The 22,919-nt window shown below is 39.4% G+C and overlaps 1 protein-coding gene across 3 annotated transcripts in view; it reads left to right on the top strand.

The window, feature by feature from the left end:
- The window catches only part of ARFGEF1 (ARF guanine nucleotide exchange factor 1), a 227,310-nt gene that overhangs the window by 165,761 nt on the left and 38,630 nt on the right, over positions 1-22,919 (top strand). For all 3 annotated transcript variants that reach the window (XM_077166936.1, XM_077166935.1, XM_077166934.1), the window contains 2 exons: positions 954-1,125; positions 2,839-2,990. In XM_077166936.1, the coding sequence (XP_077023051.1) occupies positions 954-1,125; positions 2,839-2,990 (324 nt within the window). The remainder of the gene's footprint in view (positions 1-953; positions 1,126-2,838; positions 2,991-22,919) is intronic.

Genomic DNA, 22,919 nt, shown 5'->3' with positions numbered 1-22,919 from the left:
ATTTTCCAAAACCTGGGTTCTGAATTCCTTGAGGGAAGGAATCCACCTGAGCGGGCCCCACCCTCTCCTGGGGAAGGCATAGGCTCCAGACAAGCTCTCACACAAGCTTGTTTCAGCCTATGCCTGGGGATGTTGCAGCCTGAGAAGCCCTGCTGCTGTATCCAAAGGTAGCCAAGCCGTAGAAACACAGCCACAAAAAAAGAAAGAGAAAAATCCTTCTCAGAGCAGGACCCCTGTTCCTTGGGTTTGCCAAGCAAGAGCATAAGTTGGTATGTTACTTTGTGTCTCTTGAGATGCTGTGTGCGTCCTCCTTTCCTTCAGGGCCCAGACCCTTTCAAGCATTATGTGCTATCCTATCAAAAAACCTCTGTTTCTTGTTTTCTTTTTTGTTTTCTGTCAGCCCTGCCCCCTTGGCACTGGGGCAAAAATCAGCAACCTCTGCTTTGATTCGAAGTTCAGCTGAGCTGGGGGCCTATTTTTAGTAGTCAGAATTTGTGAATTAATTCCACAGTTGGAGCTTAGCTGCACTCAGCCCCCTCTGCTAGTGAAGTCCCTTTCCTTTCCCCTCTGGGAAGCAGCCTGTGGGGGAGGGTCAGCGGCTGCCCTGACTTGGCGAACTCACGGTTCTGGGTGGGCTCGCAGCCGGTCCAGATGATCTAGACTGGGGTATGCTGTGTGTCCAGTCACTGATGTGGACCCAGCTATTGTTCTGTACTGTTCCTGACTATTTAGTAGCTGTTCTGGAGGATGAACTAAGTCCCACACCTCGCTATGCCGCCATCTTGGCACTCTCCTTCCCTTTTTTTATTTTTATGTATGTTTTGTTGAACATTTTCCACTTATTGTTGTGAAAATATTTATAAAATATCTTATATGATTATTATTTGAGTTCTTAAAATATGAGTGCAAAATTCTTCGTTAATTTTTAGGAATTATAACTTTTTCATGTCTAGGTTAAAAATAAAATGACAAAAGAACAGTACATTAAGATGAATAGAGGTATTAATGACAGTAAAGACCTTCCTGAAGAATATCTGTCAGCCATCTATAATGAAATAGCTGGAAAAAAGATATCAATGAAAGAAACAAAAGAACTCACAATCCCTACAAAGTCAAGTAAACAAAGTAAGTATCTAAATCAATTGAATCTTGATTGTTCAGGGGGAAAAATAAGAATTTTTAAAAATGGTTCACTCCAGTATTCCACCGTCAGTTCTCAATCATTTGTTTTACTTCTTTCTTATCTACAGGCAACATTTTTCCATCTATTTGTCTATTATTACACATAATCAGAATACAGAAGTAGAGTTAGTTGAAGGATGTGAGGGGAAGGGTAGTGTTATGGAGGAGCTCATGAAACTGGAAATCCCTATTACCACAAATTATGTCGATGGAGAGTCCCTAGCTCTAACAACAGTAGGAGAGCCAACACTGAATCTAGCTTCATTCGAGATAATCTCTTAATATGTGTAGAATGCAATAGTGATTAAATTAAAGCTAAAATCTGGCTATAGATTTTATGAGGTAAAGAAAGGAGCTTAAGTGTTCAACAGTAATAAAGGGAGAGGATTCCAACCTTTCTGAGAACTTCTTCTTGGAAATGATATCTTAAGCTTTACCTAACAGAACAGATTGGGGTAGCAAAATTCTGTTGATGAGAAAGAAGCAATAAAGTCTGTGATACAGGTATTTATAAAAGCTGGTGAAGAATTATGGGATGAGTATGAGGGGGCTAGAGATAAAATGTTAGAAGGAACAATTAAGTATAACTGCTCTTACCATTTGAAATAATATAGGGGATAACATTCAGAATAATTTTAGTAAATCTTCTCCCATTTTATATCTCAGGACACTGAAGTCTGAGGAGCTTAGGAAATTTAGAATCATAAAATTTATGGGCAGAAAGTAGCATAAAATTTAACTTGAATTTCTACCCCTAGAACTCAGAGAAGTTAAGTGGCAAAGCCACATCTTGTACTAGGCACCCTTGGCCTATTCTATTCAGCGTCGATCAGCAGTTTACTTGGTAGTGTTATCTTCTGTTCTACTTTTATAACATAGTTAAGCATGTTGATCAAGCTTCATTTTCATATTTAATTAAAGTCTAATCTCTCATTTCCTTCCTCTTATCCATATTACTACACCCTCATCTCTCTTTCTTATGGCCTGTTTTTTTGTATATAGTGGTAGAAAATCGATGAGAAGCTGACTCTGGGTAGGAGATGGTGAATGCTGAACTGTTGAAGTCACCCGAAATCATTAGGGCCATTATTTTCTTTACTGAGGAGATGCCTTTTAAGCATGTGTAATACAGTGTACTTGACTTATCTTTCTTACTTTCCTATCCCATATTTGGGTCATTTCCCCAATATTTTAATTATGACTGTCATACCTTCTCTCTTCCCTTTTAATAGGTTCCACTCACAGCTGACTCCTAGCCCCAAAGTGTTTCTTTTAATTAAGGAGAATTCACGTAGCATGAAATTAACTATTTTAAAGTAAACAGCTAAGTAATTTTTAGTACATTTCCAGTGCTGTGAATGTCTAGTTCCAAAACATTGTCATGGCCCCATAGTAAAAGCCTGCATCCTTTACAAAGTTACTCCCATTCTTGCCTTCCCCTCAGCAGTTTGCAGTCACCAGTATGCCTTCTGTTTCTATAAATTTACCTATTCTGAATATTTCATATATAAGGAATCATATAAACTGAGACCTTTCGTTTCTGGCTTCTACGGGTTATTTTTATTAATGTTATTGGTTGTATTTATTAACTGAAACATCAAAGTAGCTTATTTAAATGCTGTTTATTTTAAATGGTAATAATGTTTGTTGTTTCAGATGTAGCCAGTGAAAAACAGAGAAGACTTCTGTATAATTTAGAAATGGAACAGATGGCTAAGACAGCTAAAGCACTCATGGAGGCTGTCAGCCATGTTCAAGCACCTTTTACAAGTGCAACACATTTGGAGCATGTCAGACCTATGTTTAAGGTAAGAGTTATTAATAACTTTTGTTTCAGTATAAATTTATATATAATTCTGTTCAAAATATTTTAAATTAAAGAAACAACAGTGCATTAGTGTAGAACTGAAAGCAAAAGCCATGTTACGTAGGATGTTGCAAATAAAAGTTTTCTTTTGATTAAAGAAAATGAGGAAGGTGTGCATTATAAGGAATTAATAGATATGCAGTATTAGGAATTAGAAAGATTTGGGAGCATTGGTCATTAATTCTGTGCCTGGTTTCTTTTGAGTTCTACTTCTTTGGATTTAACTAAAATTTCACAGTGATCCTGACCCTCTTGCTTTCTCCTACTGCTTTTGCCAAGTACTATGTCGTAGGTCCTGAGTGTTCCATGAGCCCAGAAACTAGAGAAAGCAACAAAAGGGAGCCTTATTTGTGCTTATCAGTGGATCTAGAAAGAATAGTACTTACTGAGATTTGATTTCCCATTCCTTCTTTATTCCCCTGATTCTTCTTTCTGTCTTTTCTCCAAATTCTTGAATGAGTAGGCAGTAGAAGGGAGTCTAGTAAGGTTTGGAAGAGGAGACTTGTTTGGTGATATTGTTGGTGGAGGCTGAAGACCAGAATCAAGTTACTGTTGTGAAACTACCTGCATGTATGTGTGGGCAGTCAAAGATGGCTACCTGATTTCTATGTTTCCTATTAGAAAATTCTGTAATTACTTCTACTCCTACTTCAAAGTCTGTGTGATCTAGGTATTTCTAGAAGTTGATGAAGAATTATAGGATAAGAATTTGGAGACTAGAGAGATAATGTTAAAAGGAATACGGGAGTATAGCTAGCCTTCCTTTTGGAATAAACTAGAGAATGATATTGAAATATAAGATATTTTTTTCCTTTTTTTATAAAAAGAATGTTTAAAATTGCCTTTAAAAAAAAATTGTATCATGTTCTTATTGCTCTCCTTTTTTCTTTGCATGGGCAGGCTCTGGGAATTGAACCCGGGTCTCCAGGCATGGCAGGCGAGGATTCTGCCACTGAGCCACTGTTGCACAACCCTATTGCTCTCCTTTTAAAAGATTGTTTTTTCATTGGGAAATAGAGAAGTGGAGGATTAAAATAAAATAGAATAAAGAATCAGCCATAATTCTCCCTACCACTGAGAAAAAACTTCTATAATTATGTTCATATACTATTTTTCTTGTATATAAACATATCTTTATTAAACAGTCATTATCAAACCCTGTATAGAATTTTGTATCTTGCTGTTATCCATATATTTCTCCGTATCGTTAAAAATTTTTCATAAGCCCCTTTTTAGCAGCCCCATAATGATCTCTTCTTTGAGTACGCCAGCTATAATTTAAACATATTCCTATTTTTGACTATTTAGCTTATTTATGGTTTGTAGTTGTATAATGCTGCATTGAAACCCTGGTATATAATCTTTGCATTTCAAACTGTTTTCTAAGGATAGATGTCTTAAATGCATTTTAGTCCAAATTAAGCTCTTCTTCACTTCTGTCCACTTCCCACACTCCTGCCCTGCGCTTCTCCTAATCTGTTTTATTTTAGGAAATTGTCTCTTTATTCCCTTGTCACCCATGCCAGATACCTGAGAGTCATCTTTATATCTTTTCCTTGCCCACTCTTCCACCACAGATAACCTATTCAAACCCAGCCTCCCACCTGAAATTAAGAATTATAATTCACTACCATTTCCATTGCTAATACAAGACACCCTCATTTCTTATTCTGATTACTACAGCATTCTAAGTAGCATTCTTATGTTTGCTTTTGCGCCCCTCTTACCCATTTACAGAGGCCACAATAATCTTTTTTTTAATAAAACATAAAATTCTGCCTTCTTACATACCCACAGGGTCTACAGAAAGACTGTGTGGTCTGGCCTCACCTGCCTGCCCAACTTCATCACTAGATTTCTACTGTCTCTTACTATGTGCCACTCTTTCAGTTTCTAGAATATTCTAAATTATTTTCTCTTTAGAACATTGATAAAAACTGTGTTCTTTGCTGAGAATGTTCTTTCATTCTCTTTTTTTTAAATGCAATTTTATTGAGATATATTCCCATACCATATCATTATCTAACATGTTTAAATTGGTGGCTCACAGTATCATCATATAGTTGTACATTCATCACCACAATCAATTTTAGACCATTTTTATTACTCCCAAAAAAATAAAAATGAAAAAGAACACTCTAAACTATTATTTACATATATTTCCCCACTATTATTATTTTTTATATGTATGTGTTTATTTTTTTACTCATCTTTCCCTACACTGGATAAAGGGAATGTCAAGTCATAAGATTTTCATAATCATACCATCACACCATAAAAACTATATAGTTATACATTCATCTTCAAGAATAAAGGCTACTGGATTACAGTTCAGTTTCAGGTATTTCTACTTATCTAAAACATGAGAAAATAAAAGGGAATATCTATATAATGTATAAGAATAACCTTCAGAATGACCTCAGAACTATGTGAAATCACTGAGCCACTGAAATTTTATTTTGTTTCATTTCTTTTTCCCCTTTTGGTCAAGAAAGCTTTCTCAATCCCATGATACCAGGGCTAGGCTCATCCCTGGGTGTCAGGTTCCATGTTGCCAGAGAGATTTAGCCCCTGGGAATCATGCCCCAACACAGGGGGAAGTTGATTATCTGCAGAGTTGGCTTAGAGAGAGAGGCCACATCTGAGCAACAAAAAAGGTTCTCTGGGGGCGACTCGTAGTCAATAAGTAAGTAGTCACTACTTAATTATGAGTAGTCTTTGCTTCTCCTTTGCGGGAGTTAGTTTCATAAGGACAAGTCCCCATATCGACCGCTTGGCCTGTTAAATTGGTAGTCCCTAATGCTTGTGAGAATATCAGGATTACCCAGGTGTGGAAGTTTAATATTTCCAACTTTTTTCCCTGTGCCTCAAGGGGGTCTTTGCAAATACTTCTTTATTTTTTTGCCTAAGTGTTCTAGTTTGCTAGCTGCTGGAATGCAATATACCAGAAACGGAATGGCTTTTAAAAAGGGGAATTTAATGAGTTGCTAGTTTACAGTTCTAAGGCCAAGAAAATGTCCCAATGAAAACAAGTCTATAGAAATGTCCCATTGGAGGCATCCGGGGAAAGATTCCTTGATTCAAGAAGGCCAGTGAAGTTCAGGGTTTCTCTCTCATCTGGAAAGGCACATGGCGAACACAGTCACAGTTTCTCTCTCGGTTGGAAGGGCACGTGGCAAGCAAGGCATCATCTGCTTCTTTCTCTCCTGGCTTCCTGTTTCGTGAAGCTCCCTGGGAGGCATTTTCCTTCTTCATCTCCAAAGGTCACTGGCTTGTGGACTCTGCTTCGCAGTGCTACAGCATTCTCTGCTTTCTCTGAATCCCTTTCTCCACAACGTTTCCCCTTTTATAGGACTCTAGTAAACCAATCAAGATCCACCCAAATGGGTGGAGACATGTCGTCCCCTAATCCAGTTTAACAGCCATTCTTGACTAAATCACATCATCCAGGGAGATAATCTCATTACAGTTTCAAACATGCAGTATTGAATAGAGATTATTCTACCTTTATGAAATGGGATTTATATTAAAACATGGCTTTTCTTAGGGGGCATACTTCCTTTCAAACCAGCACACTAAGTTACCCTGGCATGTATTGCATTATTACATTAACTTGAACAAAATAACAAGATCTTGGGTGGGCCACAGTGGCTCAGCAGGTAGATTTCTCGCCTGCCATGCCGGAGACCTGGGTTCGATGCCCGGTACCTGCCCATGCAAAAAAAAAGAAAAAAAATAACAAGATCTCATTCTCTCTTGGAGGTTCCATGTAATAATGGTGTTAAATAAACTGACCATACAGGTTAAATTAGATAGTGTACTACAAAAAGACCATACAGGTTAAATTAGATAGTGTACTACTGTAGCGGGAAAACCAGGGACAAGGCCTGAGGCCTCTGGGAACATTCCGTGAAATTAGAACAGGCCAAGACCAAGGGTCTTTAGTTTCGGGAAGCAAGTGATTTATTAGCTTGTGTACACAGGGATCAGCCAAGTCACCCTGAAAGTCTGAACCCCAAACAAAAGGCAACCTTAACTTTTATAGACCGTATTACATGCTAGAGATAAGGTAAGCTTAAAATGGTGACCAGCAATATTAAAGGAAAAATGATCAAAACAGTAGTTAGCTTCTGCCCAAATGTGAGCTTTCCAGCTTCATGGACCAGGAGGGAGGTGGCTGCAACGGCTCTTAAACAAAAAGGCCATCTCAGTGCTACATTGTCTAGCTGTCTGGAGATAGGTGACAGGCCTTTTCCATGATTCAAGGGTTTGGGTTAAGGCTGTTCCTTCCCGCTTATGAAATGTTTTTCTAAGTCGGGGAGGCCTAAACTTGGGGCTTGCATGAGCAACATTTTTAGGTACTGGAAAGCATGCTCCTGCTTAGTTCCCCATTTGAATGGGTCCCGATCGCCCCCCCCCCCCCCCGTGGCTTCATGGAGGGGCTTGGGTAAGAGTGCGTAATTCAGAATCCAAACTCTGCAAAACCTGTTGGCTCCTAAAAATTCTCTGATTTGCTTTCGGGAGATTGGTGTTGGGATTGCACAAACTACCCACTTGCGCTCTGGCCCCAAGCTCCGGGTTCCCTGTTGCAGGTAAAAACCTAAGTATTTAACCTGCCGTTGGCAGAATTGGTCTTTTTATAAGACACGTGGTAACCTGCCTGATCTAGATGGTGGAGGAGATGCTCCGTCCCTTGCTTACGGTCATTGAGAGACTCGGTGGTGAGCAGGAGGTCATCTACATATTGCAGGACAGTACAGTTGTAAATTTTGGCTTGGAATGATTGTAAATCTTTCCCCAGTGCTTACCCAAAAATAATGTGCAGCCAGGTCCAGGTATATTGTCTTTTGTTTCCCCCAGAGGGCCTTTCCCATTTGAAGGCAGATATCTCCTGGCTAACTAGGGTGTTCATATACAGAAGGCATCTTAAATCTAAACGAGAATATTTGGCTTTTCCCCAGACCAGGCTGAGGAGGGTGTATGGATTTGGAACCACAGGATGGATGGTTTCTGCGGCTGTGTTAATTGCTCACAGGTCCTGGATGGGGTAGAAGTCCCCGGTTTGAGCCTTTTTCATGGGCAGCAGTGTTCCATGGAGAGTTGCATGGCTGAATGATTCAGTGGGATTCTGGCTGCACAAAATGGCTTGAATCCCCTCGAGGGCCTTTTGAGGGATCGGGTACTGTTGTTCTGCCATGGGACGTGTCATGGGTTTCAAAGCAGTTATTACCAGAGGGTAGTTTTTAGCTAAGCCTGATGGGTTATGCCCTGCCCCAGACACTTGGTATGTCTGGGAATGGCAGGTTAGGGGAAAATTCCCCTCCCATTTTGGGCCTCTTGTGTAGCCGCTACTCTTCTCTTGTAGGTGTAGTTAAAAACAGGATTTTCTGCAGGCCGTTCATTTTTAGTGAGGCTTTTCCCCTGGGGCCGAAGTCAGCAGCAATAACCTGAGCTTTCTCCCTGAACTCTCGCTTTCTTTCTTTAGCTTCTACCTGGTCCTGATTGACAAATACCTTTGTGGCCACCTCTGTCAGTTGACTTGTGTTCATGCCTGCAAACCCATGTAGCTTCTTGGAGCTTACACCAAGTGTCAGGGGCTTCCTGTCCTACAAAAATGGCATTTATTAGCATCTGGCTCTCTGACACCTCAAGATCAAACGGTGTGTATTGGTGGAAGGATTCCATCAATTGCTCAAGAAATTCACTCAGGGGCTCGTCTGGCTTCTGTAAGACCTCTTTGACCTTGGTCATGTTGGTGGCCTTTTGGCTGCCTTTCCGGAGGCCCTGGGGTTGGGCCTCGCGGAACTGTTGAAAGGACTGCAGCTCCACATCAGTGTTTGGGTCCCACTCTGGGTCCTTTCCCGGAAAACTGCAGTTGGAGTGTTGGGCTGGGTTTAAGGTGCCATTGGGGGTGCTTTCCTCCGGGTGCTTCCGTGCCGCCGCTACCACGCACTGATGTTCCTCAGTGCTGAGGAGAGTTACAAGTAGGTGGTTGCTGTTGAACCAGGTGGGCTGGTAGGTCTGGACAGTGGACTGGAACAGGTTAGCCATCGCCTCTCAGTGTAGGACGGCGTATGATTCTTCCAGTTTAGCAGGTCAGTAGAAGTGAACGAAACTGTGCTGGTTTGAAAGGATGTGTGTCCCCTAGAAAAGCCATGTTTTAATCCAAATCCCATTTCGTAAATGCAGAATAATCTGTATTTAATACTGTATGTTTGAATCTGTAATTAGATCATCTCTCTGGAGATGTAACCCAATGAAGATGGTTGTTAAGCTGGATTGGGGGAAATATATCTCCACCCATTTGGGTGGGTCTTGATTCTGGAATCCTATAAAAGAGGGAACATTTTAGAGAATAAAAGAGATTCAGAGAGCAATTCAGAGAGAGCAGAGGAGAATGACATAGCCACGAGAAGCAGAGTCCACCAGCCAGCAACCTTTGGAGATGAAGAAGTAAAATGCCTCCCGGGGAGCTTCATGAAACAGGAAGCCAGGAGAAGAAGTTAGCGCATGACACCATGTTCACCGTGTGCCCTTCCGGATGAGAGAGGAACCCTGAACGTGTTCATCATGTGCCTTTCCAGATGAGAGAGAAATTCTGATTGTGTTTGTCATGTGCCCTTCCACTTGAGAGAGAAACCCTGAACTTCATTGGCCTTCTTGAATCAAGGTATCTTGCCCTGGATGCCTTAGATTGGACATTTCTGTAGACTTGCTTTAACTGGGACATTGTCTCAGCCTTAGAACTGTAAATTAGCAGCCTATTAAACTCCCCTTTTTAAAAGCCATTCCATTTCTGGTATATAGCATTCCGGCAGCTAGCAAACCAGAACAGGAACATATATGAAGTTTCTTCTACCTTCCTGAAAGTCTCCTTGGGCATCGACATAGGGAGGTCCTCGGGTTTCTCTCAGAGGCATTAAGGACATGGTTGTGAGTGGAGCAGCCACACCCAGCTGGGGCTGCAGTTGCTGTGTCTTAGGGGTTCCAGGGATGACTGGGCTCAGTGGAGCCTCAGGCTGTACCTCTGGGTTGCTGGGGAGGTTGGGGGTTACTGTGCAGAAGCTCTGCAGGGCCACAGGTGTTGGTGGTGCAAAGTAAGGCACGGGTTTTCTTCTTCTGGTACACCGGATAAAACTGAGGCTTTAGGCTTGCTGCCTGGTTTCTTTGGGACTTCTCCACCACTTGGGTGAGATACACCTGGCATTGTCCATCAACGCAAGTTTTTATCCACCCTGGCTTCTTTGCAACCTCCAGCCAGGTGACAATGTAGGGAAACTGATCTGGGTGTCTAGGCGTCTGTGACACTATACTATAAATTGCCTCTACTTTCTCTAACTCAAAAGTTTCCTCAGATAACCGGTCTACCCCAAAGTGGGCCATTCTTGAACAGGGGTCAGCTTGATTCCCCAGTCATCAGTAAAAGCCTTCTTAAAGTTGGACATCATGCACCGCACCAGTGTCTTACTAGATTCCCCACCCTTCCCCCATATCGGCGGAGCCAGTGATTAGGGGGGAAGGGTTTACAGACAAACAACAAAGGGATTTTAGACAATCTAGTGCTTTGTTCGGCCTGGCCGGTCCCCTGGCAGGGGTGTTGGGCACCTCTTGGCTTTGGTGGTCCAGTATAAACCCCTGACTGGCGCCCCTTTTGGGGTTGCCCACCCTTAACTGTATGAGAATAACCACAGACTCGCAGAATCCGAACTTACTCGTGGCCTAGTATTCGGCTCTAATGGCCCAGGACTTCCATTCACTCACTTAGTCACACACATTTGATCGACATTCCTCCTGCACTGCCCTTCCCAAAACCGAAACTGAAGACTTCCATTTCCCATGGTTCTCCGGACAGAGACCAGTACTCTGAGAATTCTGGGGATTGATCAAGTCCCGCTACTACTCAGGCCCCTGGCCTTCTACAAGTGGGCTGATAACCTGACATACTCAGGTGCTTACCAGTCAGATGGGCAGTGCTCCTGACACTTGGTTCCCAAAACCACCCCTGCCAGGGAGGTCAGGAGTTCAAATAATGGGAAAATCCCGGTGCCGGCACTGAATTCTGTTGGGTCTCCTGTCTGGGTGCATCACTGCTGCAGGCGAGGACTGCGAGAATGTTGCCACCACTTAGATCCGGATGAGCCCCCAGAAGTATAGCAGGAAAACCGGGAACAAGGCTGGAGGCCTCCAGGAATGTTCTGCAGAATTAAAATAGGACAAGATCAAAGGTCCGTAGTTTCGGGAAGCAAGTGATTTATTAGCTCATGGGCACAGGGCTCAGCCGAGTCACCTCGAAAGTCTGAGCCCCAAACAAAAGGTAACCTTAGCTTTTATAGACTGTATTACATGCTAGAGATAAGGTAAGCTTAATATGGCAACTGGCAATATTAAAGGAAAAACAATTGATTCGTTTAAGGCTCAAAGCGGGTTACAGAAGCAAATGAGCTCTTAGGGGAGGGGTCCCCATCCTGAATTTCTTACCTCACCTGCCTGCAGTTTCATCCATTCCTGAAGGCTAGGAGAGGGGGTCTCTATCCCAGGAATGTGTCTTACCTCGCTTGCCTGCAGTTTCACCCATTCTTGAAGCTCAGGAGAGGGGATTTGGGGATTTTCCACAGAGGAGGCAGCCGAACAAGAAAGAAAAGGGTGGGGAAAGGCCTGCCTGCTGCAAAGATGCCTGTTTGCTACATTACAAAAATTATACATTTTGTACTAAACAAACATCCTTTCTTTTGTTCTCACATAGAAGTTGAAGTTTTAAAATATAGACCCTATCATCCGTTACCCTGTATTCTGATTTACCTTAGTCCTATCCTGATCAGCTTCATTCCATATCTCTAATTGCGGTGTGATTGATCTCTTTTTTAGGTTCTATCAACAGTTGCTCTGTGGAGCAATGCTGACTTTCAGAGCTGCAGAACTCTTGAGTCTCAGGTGTCATACAACTACCCAGTGTTTCAGGGAACGATCAGGTTATATGCAAAATAGTTCAGAATCTCAAAATATAGAAATAACAGTTAAAACTCTAGAATAAATGTGACTCCTGTTAAGAGCTTACCATCTAAGAATGTTTACAATAAACCTTATAGAATATTCTGTACTCCTTGATCGTTGATTGTCCAGTCTCTGCCCACATTCTAGCTCCAATAACCTATGCTCTGCAATTCAATTCTAAGAATTTGCACATTATAGTTAGTCCTTTATAGTGAGGCATTATAATGTTGTTCATTTTGTTTCTGGTTTATTTCACTCAACATACTGTCCTTAAGGTCTTTTCACCTAGTTTCCTGCCTCACAACTTCATTCCTTCTTATAAGCCACTCAATATTCCATTGTATGTATACACCACAGTTCTCCCTTTCATTCATCAGTCGGTGTACCCTTAGGCCACCTCCACCTTTACAAATCATGATTGCTGCAGCCAGAAACTCTAGTGTGCAAATGTCTATTTGGTTCCTTGCTTTCTGTTCTTCCAAATATATACCTATAAGGAAACTGCAGGATCATATGATAACCCTATATTTAGCCTCCTGTGGAACCACTACACTGCCTTCCAGAGGGGCTGTACCATTCTGTATCCCTATCAACAAATAGGTAGATCTCTCTCTACTTTTCCTCCAGCACTTATATTTTCTTGTCTATTCTTTAAACAGTTTTATTCACTCACCATACAGTCCATCCTAAATAAATGATCATTGGGTCCCAGTATAATCACATAGTTATGCATTTACCACCACAGTCTATATAAGGACATTTCCTTTTCTTCAGAGAACTCCAAGAGCCAGAGCATCCAGTAGCAGCAAGCTCAGTGGACTCTCGTGGATACCTTCATCTAGCAGATCTTCCGTACCGGGTTTAACAGTAACAGGTATCATCCTGTTCAAAGCCAAAAGTTTCAGAAGCTGCAAGTCTACAGTCAGGGCATCAAAAGGGCCATGCTTTCTCCCTAAAGTCTGTAGCATTCTGGTACTGGCTTACCACAGTCTTTGAAATTTTTTATCTTCAGTCTCCCTCCTATTACAAGCCAAGCTCTCTTCTCTTTCATTCTTTGTCTGAGCAGTATCTCAGTTTAAATGTCACCTCCTCAGAGAATTCTGACCTGATTCCTCTAATTTGTATTAGGTCCCTTCATGGTACTTATTAACAGTTTGTATTTACACATTTATTTCTTTTAAAATTTTGTCTCTTTCTTCACTAGACTTTAAGCTTCATGAGACAAGGGACTGTTTCTGTTGTCACATTTTTTAAAACTTATTTTGAAATAATTTTCAAACTCACAGAACAGTTGCAAAAATTTAAAAAATCCCATACAGAGAACTCCAGCATATCCTCCTACCGCAGAGACCCAGAACCACCAACCTTTAACATTTTGCCAAATTTTCCCTTTCTTTTTCTGTCTGTCTGTCTTACTTCCTTTTTGACCCTTCCCTTTCTTCCTCCCTTCCCTCCTTTCCATGTCTCTCTCTCCTTTCCTCCCCAACTTGTATTTATAATTACAATCTTTTTAAATTTTTTGAGACTTATTTTGTGACCTAACGTGATCTAATCTGGAGAATGATCCATGTGCACTTGAGAAGAATGTATATCATGCTGTTTTGGGGTTTAATATTCTTTTCTGTCTGTCAGGTCTAATTCATTTATCATAATATGCAAATTCTTTTTTTCCTTCTTGATCTTCTGTTTAGATGTTTTATCTATTGATGAGAGTGGTGTATTGAAGTCTTCAATGATTATTGTAGAGGTATTTATTTCCTCCTTCAGTTTTGCAGGTATTTGCCTCATGTACTTTGTGGCGCTGTGGTTAGATGCATAAATATTTTATTGTTATTTCTTCTTGGTGGGTAGACCCTTTTATTAAAATATCGTGTCTTTTTTTATCCTCTGTGATAGCTTTTGACTCAAAGTCTATTTGGTCTGATATTTATTTGTATACCTGCCCCAGCTCTTTTTTGGTTACTGATTGCGTAGATTATCGTTTTCCAAATGTTCATGTTCAAACTATTTGTGCTTTGGGGTCTAAGGTACACTTGTAAACATAAAGTAGTTGGATAATGCTTTTTCATCCTTCTGTCAATCTGCATCTTTTGACTGGGGAGTTGAATCCATTAACATTCAGTTAATTGTTTATTACTATTACTATAAAGGTAGTTCTTCAGCCATTTTGTCCTTTGATTTTTATATGACATATATGCTATAGCCTTTTATTTGTTTCTCTTTTATTTTATTGCAACATCCTTTTCTATATAGTTGATCTTTTGTGATGTATTTGACAGGTCACTTTCCCATTTCTGTTTCTTTATATTTTTAAAATACATTAATTGTGATTACCCTAGGGTTTATATTAAATATCCTACTTCTGTAATTTAATTTGAAAAGATAACAGTTTTATTTCAATAGCATATATGTTGTACACTCCCATATCCCTCCATTCTCCTCTTTATGTTGTTTTTGGCCCACAATGTACGTTATCTTCTTCTGTTTTCTTTGTCAGGAAATAAATCTTTTCCTTGTTTAATTGTATTCTGATTTATAGGAATTAAAGAGTAAAGTTATATATTGAGATTATACTATTGGATTTTTTTCACCTTTCTATTGAATAGTATAACATAAATACAAAGCAAAGAAATAAAAAAGCAATAGTTTTCAAAGCACTCTTCAATAAGTGGTTACAGGACAGATCCCCCATAGTTTGTCATGGGCTACCATATGATCCTCTCAAATTTTTCCTTCTAGCTGCTCCAGAATATAGGAGGCTAGAAGGAATAAATATATTTTTACCATCACAATCAGCTTTTTTCCCTTCTTTTCTGTGAAAAATAGCATATATACAAAACAATAAATTTCAAAGCCCAGCACCACAATTAGTTGTAGAACATATTTCAGAATTTGACATGGGTTATAATTCCACAATTTTAGGTTTTTACGTCTAGTTCCTCTAAGATACTGGAGACCAAAAGAGGTATAAGTTTAATGATTCAGCATTCATATTCATTTGTTAAATCCTGTCTTCTCTGTATAGCTCCACCATCACCTTTGATCTCTCTGTCCCTCTCTTTAGGGGTGTTTGGGCTATGGCTATTCTAAATTTTTCATATTGGAAGGGTCTGCCACTAATATGCATTAGGAAGATGAACTATCTGATGTTCTAGAGAGGTTGGGTTAGATTTCAAGACTTATCTGGACCAGGGACCCATCTGGAGGTTGTAGGTTTCTAGAAAGTTACTCTAGTGCATGGAACCCTTGTGGGATCTTATATATTGCCCTAAGTGTTCTTTAAGATTGACTGGAATGGTCCTGGTTAGAATTTGACAGTTTATGATAGGTAGCAAGGCTTACCTGAAGCTTGCATAAGAGCGACCTCCAGAGTAGCCTCTCCACTCTGTTTGAACTCTCTCTGCCACTGATACTTTATTAGTTATACTTCTTTTCCCCTTTTTGGTCGGGATGGAATTGTTGATCCCAGGATGCCAGGGCTGGATTCATGCCTGAAAGTCATCTCCCTCATCACCAGGGAGACTTTCACCCCTGGATGTCATGTCCCATGTAGTGGGGAGGGCAGAAATTTCTCTTGCAGAGTTGGGCTTACAGAGAGTGAGGCCACATCTGAGCAACAAAAGAGGTCTTCCAAAAGTACTCTTAGGCATGCCTATAGGTAGTCTAAGCTTCTCTGCTACCTACATAAGCTTCACAAGAGTAAGCCTCATGATCGAGGGCATGGCCTATTGATTTGGGTAATACTATTGGATTTTGCATTTACTTTTTTATTTACCTTTACTGAGGATCTTTATTTCTTCTTTTCAACCTGTAATTCTGGTAGGGAAGGTCTTTTGTTCACAAACTTTTGAGTACCTATTTATAGATACTTTCAACTGTTTTTCTGACAGCTTTGTAATCTTTTGTTGAAACTTTAACATTGTGATATTTTAATATACTATCACTGGAATGTGGACTCTGAGTCATCTGTTCATTAAATCTGTATTTAGGTAGTGTTATGACAATGGTTTCCTGAATATCAGGAACTAATGAAATGAAAAAAGGAAAAAACACTTTTCTCAGTATGCAGTTTGTAGTTTGGCCTGTGCAGGTGCTCCCTTTCAGAGCTTAGCTGTTAGAGAATTTCCAAGGATACAAGTGTATGGGCCTTCCTGGTCTTTTTTGTGCATGTATCTTGTCTCAGACATGTGTGTGACCCTAGGAGTTCCCCCATTTACATGGGGGAATTTCCACTTGTCCCTAGGAAGCAGTGTTTCATCATGATCCTTGGCACTGCACTGTATGTTCCAAATCCAGCAGATCTTTTGTCCCAGGCAGCAGTGATTTGACTGTTCTCTTACAGAGTTCTGTACAACTCTGAGCTGTCATCTACTTGCAGGGCAAGTTTTGCGATGGCAAGCCTGTGGTGAACATCTTGGTTCAGACCTTCAGGCTGCTACCAGAGAGATTTGCACAGACATACATGCTCATAGTATGTGCAAGAGGATTACTCTGCTCTTTCCTAATTGGTACCAGGACCCACATTGGGAGTTCAGGGCAGATCCAGTGAGGGATTTGGGGAGATACAGCCAGGATACCACAAGGTACAACTTTTTTAATTTTTAAAATGTGTTTGTTTATCATAAAATATAACATATATACAAAGGAAAGAAAGAAAAAAGCAATAATTTTCAAAGCACACTTCAACAAGTAGTTGAAGAACAGATCCCAGAGTTTGTTATGCGTTACCATTCCATTGCTTAGATTTTTCCTTCTAGCTACTCTAAACACTGGAGGCTAGAAGAAATATTAATATAGTAATTCAGCAGCCATACTCGTTTATTAAATCCCATTTTCTCTGTTATACCTCCACCTTCTCCATTAATCCTTCTCCCAATCTATAGGGATCTTTCAGCAATCCCTGTTTTGACTTTCTCATCTTGAAAAGAGGTTTCTACACTAAAGGATAAGGGGATGTAGTTAACTGATAATCCTGGAGAGGTTGGTCTCTCTGAGTTTCAGGATTTATCTGACCCAGGAACTCTCCGGGGATTATATGTTCCAGGAAGGCAATCCTAGTGTGTGAAACCTTTATAGTCTCAGTTCCAGCCCTAGGTGTTTTAAGAGTCAACTGGAATGATGCTGATTGGGGTTTAGCAAATCATGGCAGTTAGCTGTATCTGACTGAAGCTTGCGTTAGAGCAGCCTCCAGAATAGTCTCTTGACTCCGTTTGATCTCTCTTGGTCACTGATGCCTTATTTTATTACATTTTTCTCCTTTTTGGTCAGTAAAACTTTATCGGTCCCAGGGCCATACTCATCCCTGGGAATCATGCCCCACATTGTCAGGGAGAGTTTTACTCTTGAATGGCTTAAACCACATGTGGGGAGGACATTTTTTCATGCAGAGTTGGACTGAGAGAGAGGCCACATGTGAGCAACAAAGAGGCTTTCTGGAAGCACTTTTTAGGCGTTGTTATAGGTAGTCTTAGTTTCTCCCCTATAGAAATAAGTTTCATATGGGCAAGCCTCAAAATCAGAGCTTGGCCTATTTTCTTGGGAGTCCCCAGTGGTTGAGAGGGTACCTGGGGTTCCCCAGATGGGAGAATTTAATGGTTTCATATACATATAGTTCCCCACACACACACCTTCGTATCCTCAAGGGACTCTACCAGTACTTTTTAATTATCAGCCCACCATGATGAGATGTATCCTGGCATTACACCAAGCCATAGAGAATTAAAATGAAAATGAGCATCTGTTCATGTGCTTGTATTTGCTCTTCAGAAAAATGTCTATTCATACCGTCTGTCCATTTTATAATTTGGGTTGTTTGTTCTTTTGCTGTTGAGCTGTATAATTCTTTATGTACACAGGATATCAAGCCTTTATCCAATATGTGGTTTTTGAAAATTTTCTCCCCTTGAATTGGTTGCATCCTTCACCTTTTAAACAAAGTATTTTGAGGCACAGAAGTTCTTGATTTAAAAAAAAAGACTTCCCATTTACCTACTTTTTCTTTCTCTGCTTGTGCTTTAGCTGTGAAGTTTAAGAATCTACCACCTGTTACAGATTTTGAAGATGATTCCCTGCATTTTCTTCTAGAAGTTTTATGGTGCTATTACATTTAGGTCTTTAATCCATTTTGAATTAATTTTTTGTATAGGGTGTAAGGTAGGGGTCCTCTTTCATTCTTTTGGCTATTTATATCTAATACTCCTATGCCCATTTATTGAAATGTCTGTTCTGTCCCAGTTCACTGGATTTGTGGGGCCTTATCAAAAATCAGTTGTCCATAGATTTGGTGGTCCATCTCTACACTCTTGATTCTATTCAGGTAGTCTTTGGTCTGTCTTTATGCCAATAGGATGGTGTTTTTACTACTGTGGCTTTTAGTAAATTTTAATGTCAAAAAGTGATAGTCCTTCTACTTCATTCTTTAAATCTGTAACTATTCAGGGTCTCTTTCCCTTCTAAACAAATTTGATAACCAGTTTTTCCTAGTCTTCAAAGTAAGTTGTTGGGATTTTGATTAGTATTGCATTGAATCTGTAGATCAATTTGAGTAGAATTGACATCTTAATGACATTCAACCTTCCTATCCATTTCTTTTAACATTTTTTTGATAATTTTCTGTGTACAAGTCCTTGATATCCTTGATTAGGGTTATTCCTAGATACCTGATTCTTTTGGTTGTTACTTGAATGGAATTTTTTCCTTAATTATCTCCTTGGATTGGTCATTACTTGTGTATAGAAACATTACTGATTTTTGTACATTAATCTTATATCCAGCTACTTTGCTGCGTTTATTAGCTCAAGTAGCTTTGCTATAGATTTCTCAGAGTTTTCTAAATTTAAGATTATGTCATTTGCAAATAATGAAAGTTTATTTCTTCCTTTCCTCTTTGCATGCCATTTATTTCTTTATCCTGTCTCACTGCTTCAGCTAGTATTTCTAATACAAGTATGATGCTGGCTATGGGGTTTTCATATATGCCCTTTATGATATTGAGAACATTTCCTTCTTTTCTTACCTTTTGAAGTGTTTTTATTAGGAAAGGATGCTGAATTTTGTCAAATGCTTTTTCAGCAACAATCAATATGATCATGTGATTTTTCCCTTTCGATTTGTTAATGTGCTGTATTACGTTGATTGATTTTCTCCAGTATAAACCCCGCTTAGTCAAGATGTATACTTCTTTTAATGTTCCACTGGATTCAGTTTGCTAGTGTTTTGGTAAGGTTTTTACATATATGTTCATTAGGGAGATTGGGCTGTATTTTCCTTTTTTGTAGCATCTTTATCCAGTTTTGCCATTAGAGTGATGTTAGCATTATAAAATGAGTTAGATAACTCTCCTTTTTCCTCAGTTTTGGAAGAGTTTTTAGCAGAATTCAACTTAAAACTTACCCCGAAAGAACGAATGACTAATCCAAATGTAAGGTTTAAATACATTGAATGTATTTAAAAGAATGGTAGTTCTTTTTGGAATGTTTGATAAAATTTACCCATGAAGTCATCTGGTCCTGACTTTCTTTGTGGAAAGATTTTTGATGACTGATTGAATCTCTTTACTTGTAATTAGTGTGTTGAGATCTGTTTGTTCTTGAGTTAGTATAGGTAATTCCTAGGAATTTGTCCATTTCATCTAGGTTGTCCATTTTGTTGGTATATAGTTGTTTATAGTATTCTTTTACGATTTTTAAAATTTATAATCTGTGATAATGACCCCTTTCTCATTTCTAGTTTTGTTTGTGTCCTCTCTCTTTTTCAATTTGTTAGTCTAGCCAGGGGTCCGTCAGTTTTATTGATTTTCTCAAAGATTCAATTTTTGGTTTTGTTGATCCTTTCTATTATTTTATTATTCTCCAGTTTGTTTATTTCTACTTTAATCTTTGTTATTTCTCTTCTTCTATTTGCTTTGGAGTTAGTTTGTTGTTCTTTTCTAAACTGTCCAGGTGAGCTGTTAAATCTTCACATTGCCTTTTTCTTGATTTGGCACTTGCCCTGTGATTTTGTGTTTTTCGTTTCCTTGGCTACCAAAGCAAATAACATTCAATGGGTTGGTTTGAACAATGTGAATTCATTAGCTCACAGTTTAAGGCTAAGTCAAAATCCAAATCAAGGCAATGCTTTCTTCCTGAAGACTGGCATTCTGGGGCTGGCTGGTGGTGATCGTTGGTCCTGGGCTCCTCTTTTACATGGCAATGCATCTGGTGGCCTTTCCTGGCCTCTCCCTTCTCTTTCAGGTTCTACTGACTTTCAGCTTTTCCTTCTAGTGGCTTTCTTTCTCCCTGTCTGAATTTCATTCTGCTTGTAAAGGACTCTAATAATATGAGATTGTTAAGACCCATCCTGGATGACCTCATCAAAAGGACAATGGGTTCATACTCACAGGAATGGATTAGGTTCAAAGAACATGTTTTTCTGGGGTATATCACTCTAAACCACCACACCTTGTTACTGCAATCCTTGTACTGTCTTCTTAAGCTTTGAGAAAGATGATTTTGCTAGCTTTTGCTTTTGTTTTAAACAGTTGCAGTGGGTAGAGCCCTTGAGCAGCTCACTCTGTCATGTAGATGACCAGAATTTCCTGTTTGGTTTACTTTTTTTTTTTCCTATGCTGTATGGTGGGGGGTCATATTTCATTCTTTTTTCCATGTGACTATCCCATTATTGCAGCACCATTTGTTGATTTTTTTTTTATTGTTGTTTTCGTTGTTGTTGTTGCTGTTGTTTTTGGGGAAGTGTATGGGCCAGGAGTTGAAACCGGGTCTCCTATATGGTAGTCAAGAATTCTACCACTGAACTACCCTTGCACCATCTCATTTCATTTTTGTATTCCCACCATCTAGTGTAATTCCTGGCTTGTAGTAAGTGTTCAACAAGCATGTTTTGGTTGGGTAAAGGAATGAGTGGTATATTCTAGAATCTGAATTACAATGTCAAAGGATATGAACAGTTTTAATTGTCTTTTTACATTTTGCCAAATTGTACTTCACAAAGATTTGTGCAGTTTATGAGCACACAGTTTCACTGCCCCCTGGATATTATTTAGTTATCAGTTGATAGAAGAAATCATTATCGTTTATTCATGATAGTTAACATTTTTCACTGGCTTAAGAACTATTTGTATTTCTTCATGTTTGAAATATAACACAGATTTGCAAATGGATGCTCTACCTCTTATAAGTAAATGTACTATTTATTACTTTCATGGGGTCCTTGAAAAATACTGTACCTCATATGTTTCTCACAGCATACCCACAGTGGCAGCTCAAGCATTACAGAGGAAGCAATGTGAGGTTTGAAGCTAGGACTAGAATCTAGGAATTGTGGTTTATGGTTCCTTTGTTTAGAAACACAAACTTGGGCGGGCCGCAGTGGCTCAGCAGGTAAGAATGCTTGCCTGCCAAGCCCGAGGGCCTGGGTTCGATTCCCGGTGCCTGCCCATGTAAAAAATAAAATAAAATAAATAAAATTAAAAAAAAATTAAAAAACAGAAGCACAAACTTTAATTCTCAACTTTCTGAAGTTAGGAACAATTTTCTAGATTATTCACTTTTCCTTAGTAATGCTAAAACATTTACAGATTATTTTAAAATTACATTACAGTCCTTTAGCTAGCTTCCTGGTATAAATAATTTTTCATCTATATGGTTATATGGATTGATGATTTTGCTCAATGATGACTTCATAATAACACCTATCAGGATCAGACATTTCGATGCTTCTATCTGTCTATATATTTATCTGAGATATGTATAAACACACACATATATATATTATAGCAGGATTTTCAGTAGTGGAAAAGTAGCTTGTTCTTTGTTTTATATTACAACTTCACTAGATATTCATAGCCTTAATGGTAAAATTGTTTTTTTTTAATGCAATTTTATTTAGTTATATTCACATACTATACAATCATCCAAAGTATATAATCATGGTTCACAATGACATCATGTAGTTGTACATTCATCATCAAAGTCGGTTTTTGAACATTTTCATTATTCCAGAAACAATAAAAATAAGAATAAAAATAAAAAAGAATACTTAAAACTTCCCATACCCTCTATTATTTATTTATTTTGTCTTTACTTTCTTACTCATCTTATCCTTATTACTGGATAAAGGGAGTGTCAGCCACAAGGTTTCCACAATCACACGGTTACACCATAAATGCTATATATAGTTATGCAGTCATCTTCAAGAATCAAGGCTACTGGATTACGGTTAGTGGTTTCAGGGCTTTCCCTCTAGCTTCTCCAGTACACCAAAAACTGAAGAGGGATATCTATATAATACATAAGAATAACCTCCAGAATGACTTCACAATTCAAAGTCTCTCAGCCATTGAGACTTTATACTGTTTCATTTCTCTTCCCCCTTTTTGTCAAAAAAGCTTTCTCAATCCTGCAGTGCCAGGACCATGCTCATCCCTGGGAGTCAGGTCCCAGGTTGCCAGGGAGATTAAGACCCCTGAGAGCCATGTCCCACATAGGGGGTAGGGCATTGCATTTACCTGCGGAGTTGGCTTAGAGAGAGAGAGGCCACATCTGAGCAGCAAAAGAGGTTCTTGGGGGTGACTCTTAGGCATGATTATAAGTAGTCTTAGCTTCTCCTTTGTAGGAATAAGTTTCATAAGAGCAAGCCCCAATATCGAGGGCTTGGCCTATTAAATTTGTTGTCCCCAGTCCTTGCAAAAATATCAGAAATTCCCCAGGTGGGGATGTTTACTATTGCCACATTTTTCTCCAGTCCCTCAACAGGACTTCGTAAATACTTTTTTATCATCTGCCCAGTTTACTCTGGGATGTATCAGGGCATCATACTAACCTGTACAAACCAACAAGATCTCACTCCATATTCAAAATTCTATGTAATTATGGTGTTCAAA

The sequence above is a fragment of the Tamandua tetradactyla genome, chromosome 6, assembly GCF_023851605.1.
Source record: "Tamandua tetradactyla isolate mTamTet1 chromosome 6, mTamTet1.pri, whole genome shotgun sequence".
In the NCBI taxonomy this organism is placed as follows: Eukaryota; Metazoa; Chordata; class Mammalia; order Pilosa; family Myrmecophagidae; genus Tamandua; species Tamandua tetradactyla.
The sequence above is the reverse complement of the archived record's forward strand: the minus strand, read 5'-3'. Positions and strand labels throughout refer to the sequence as shown.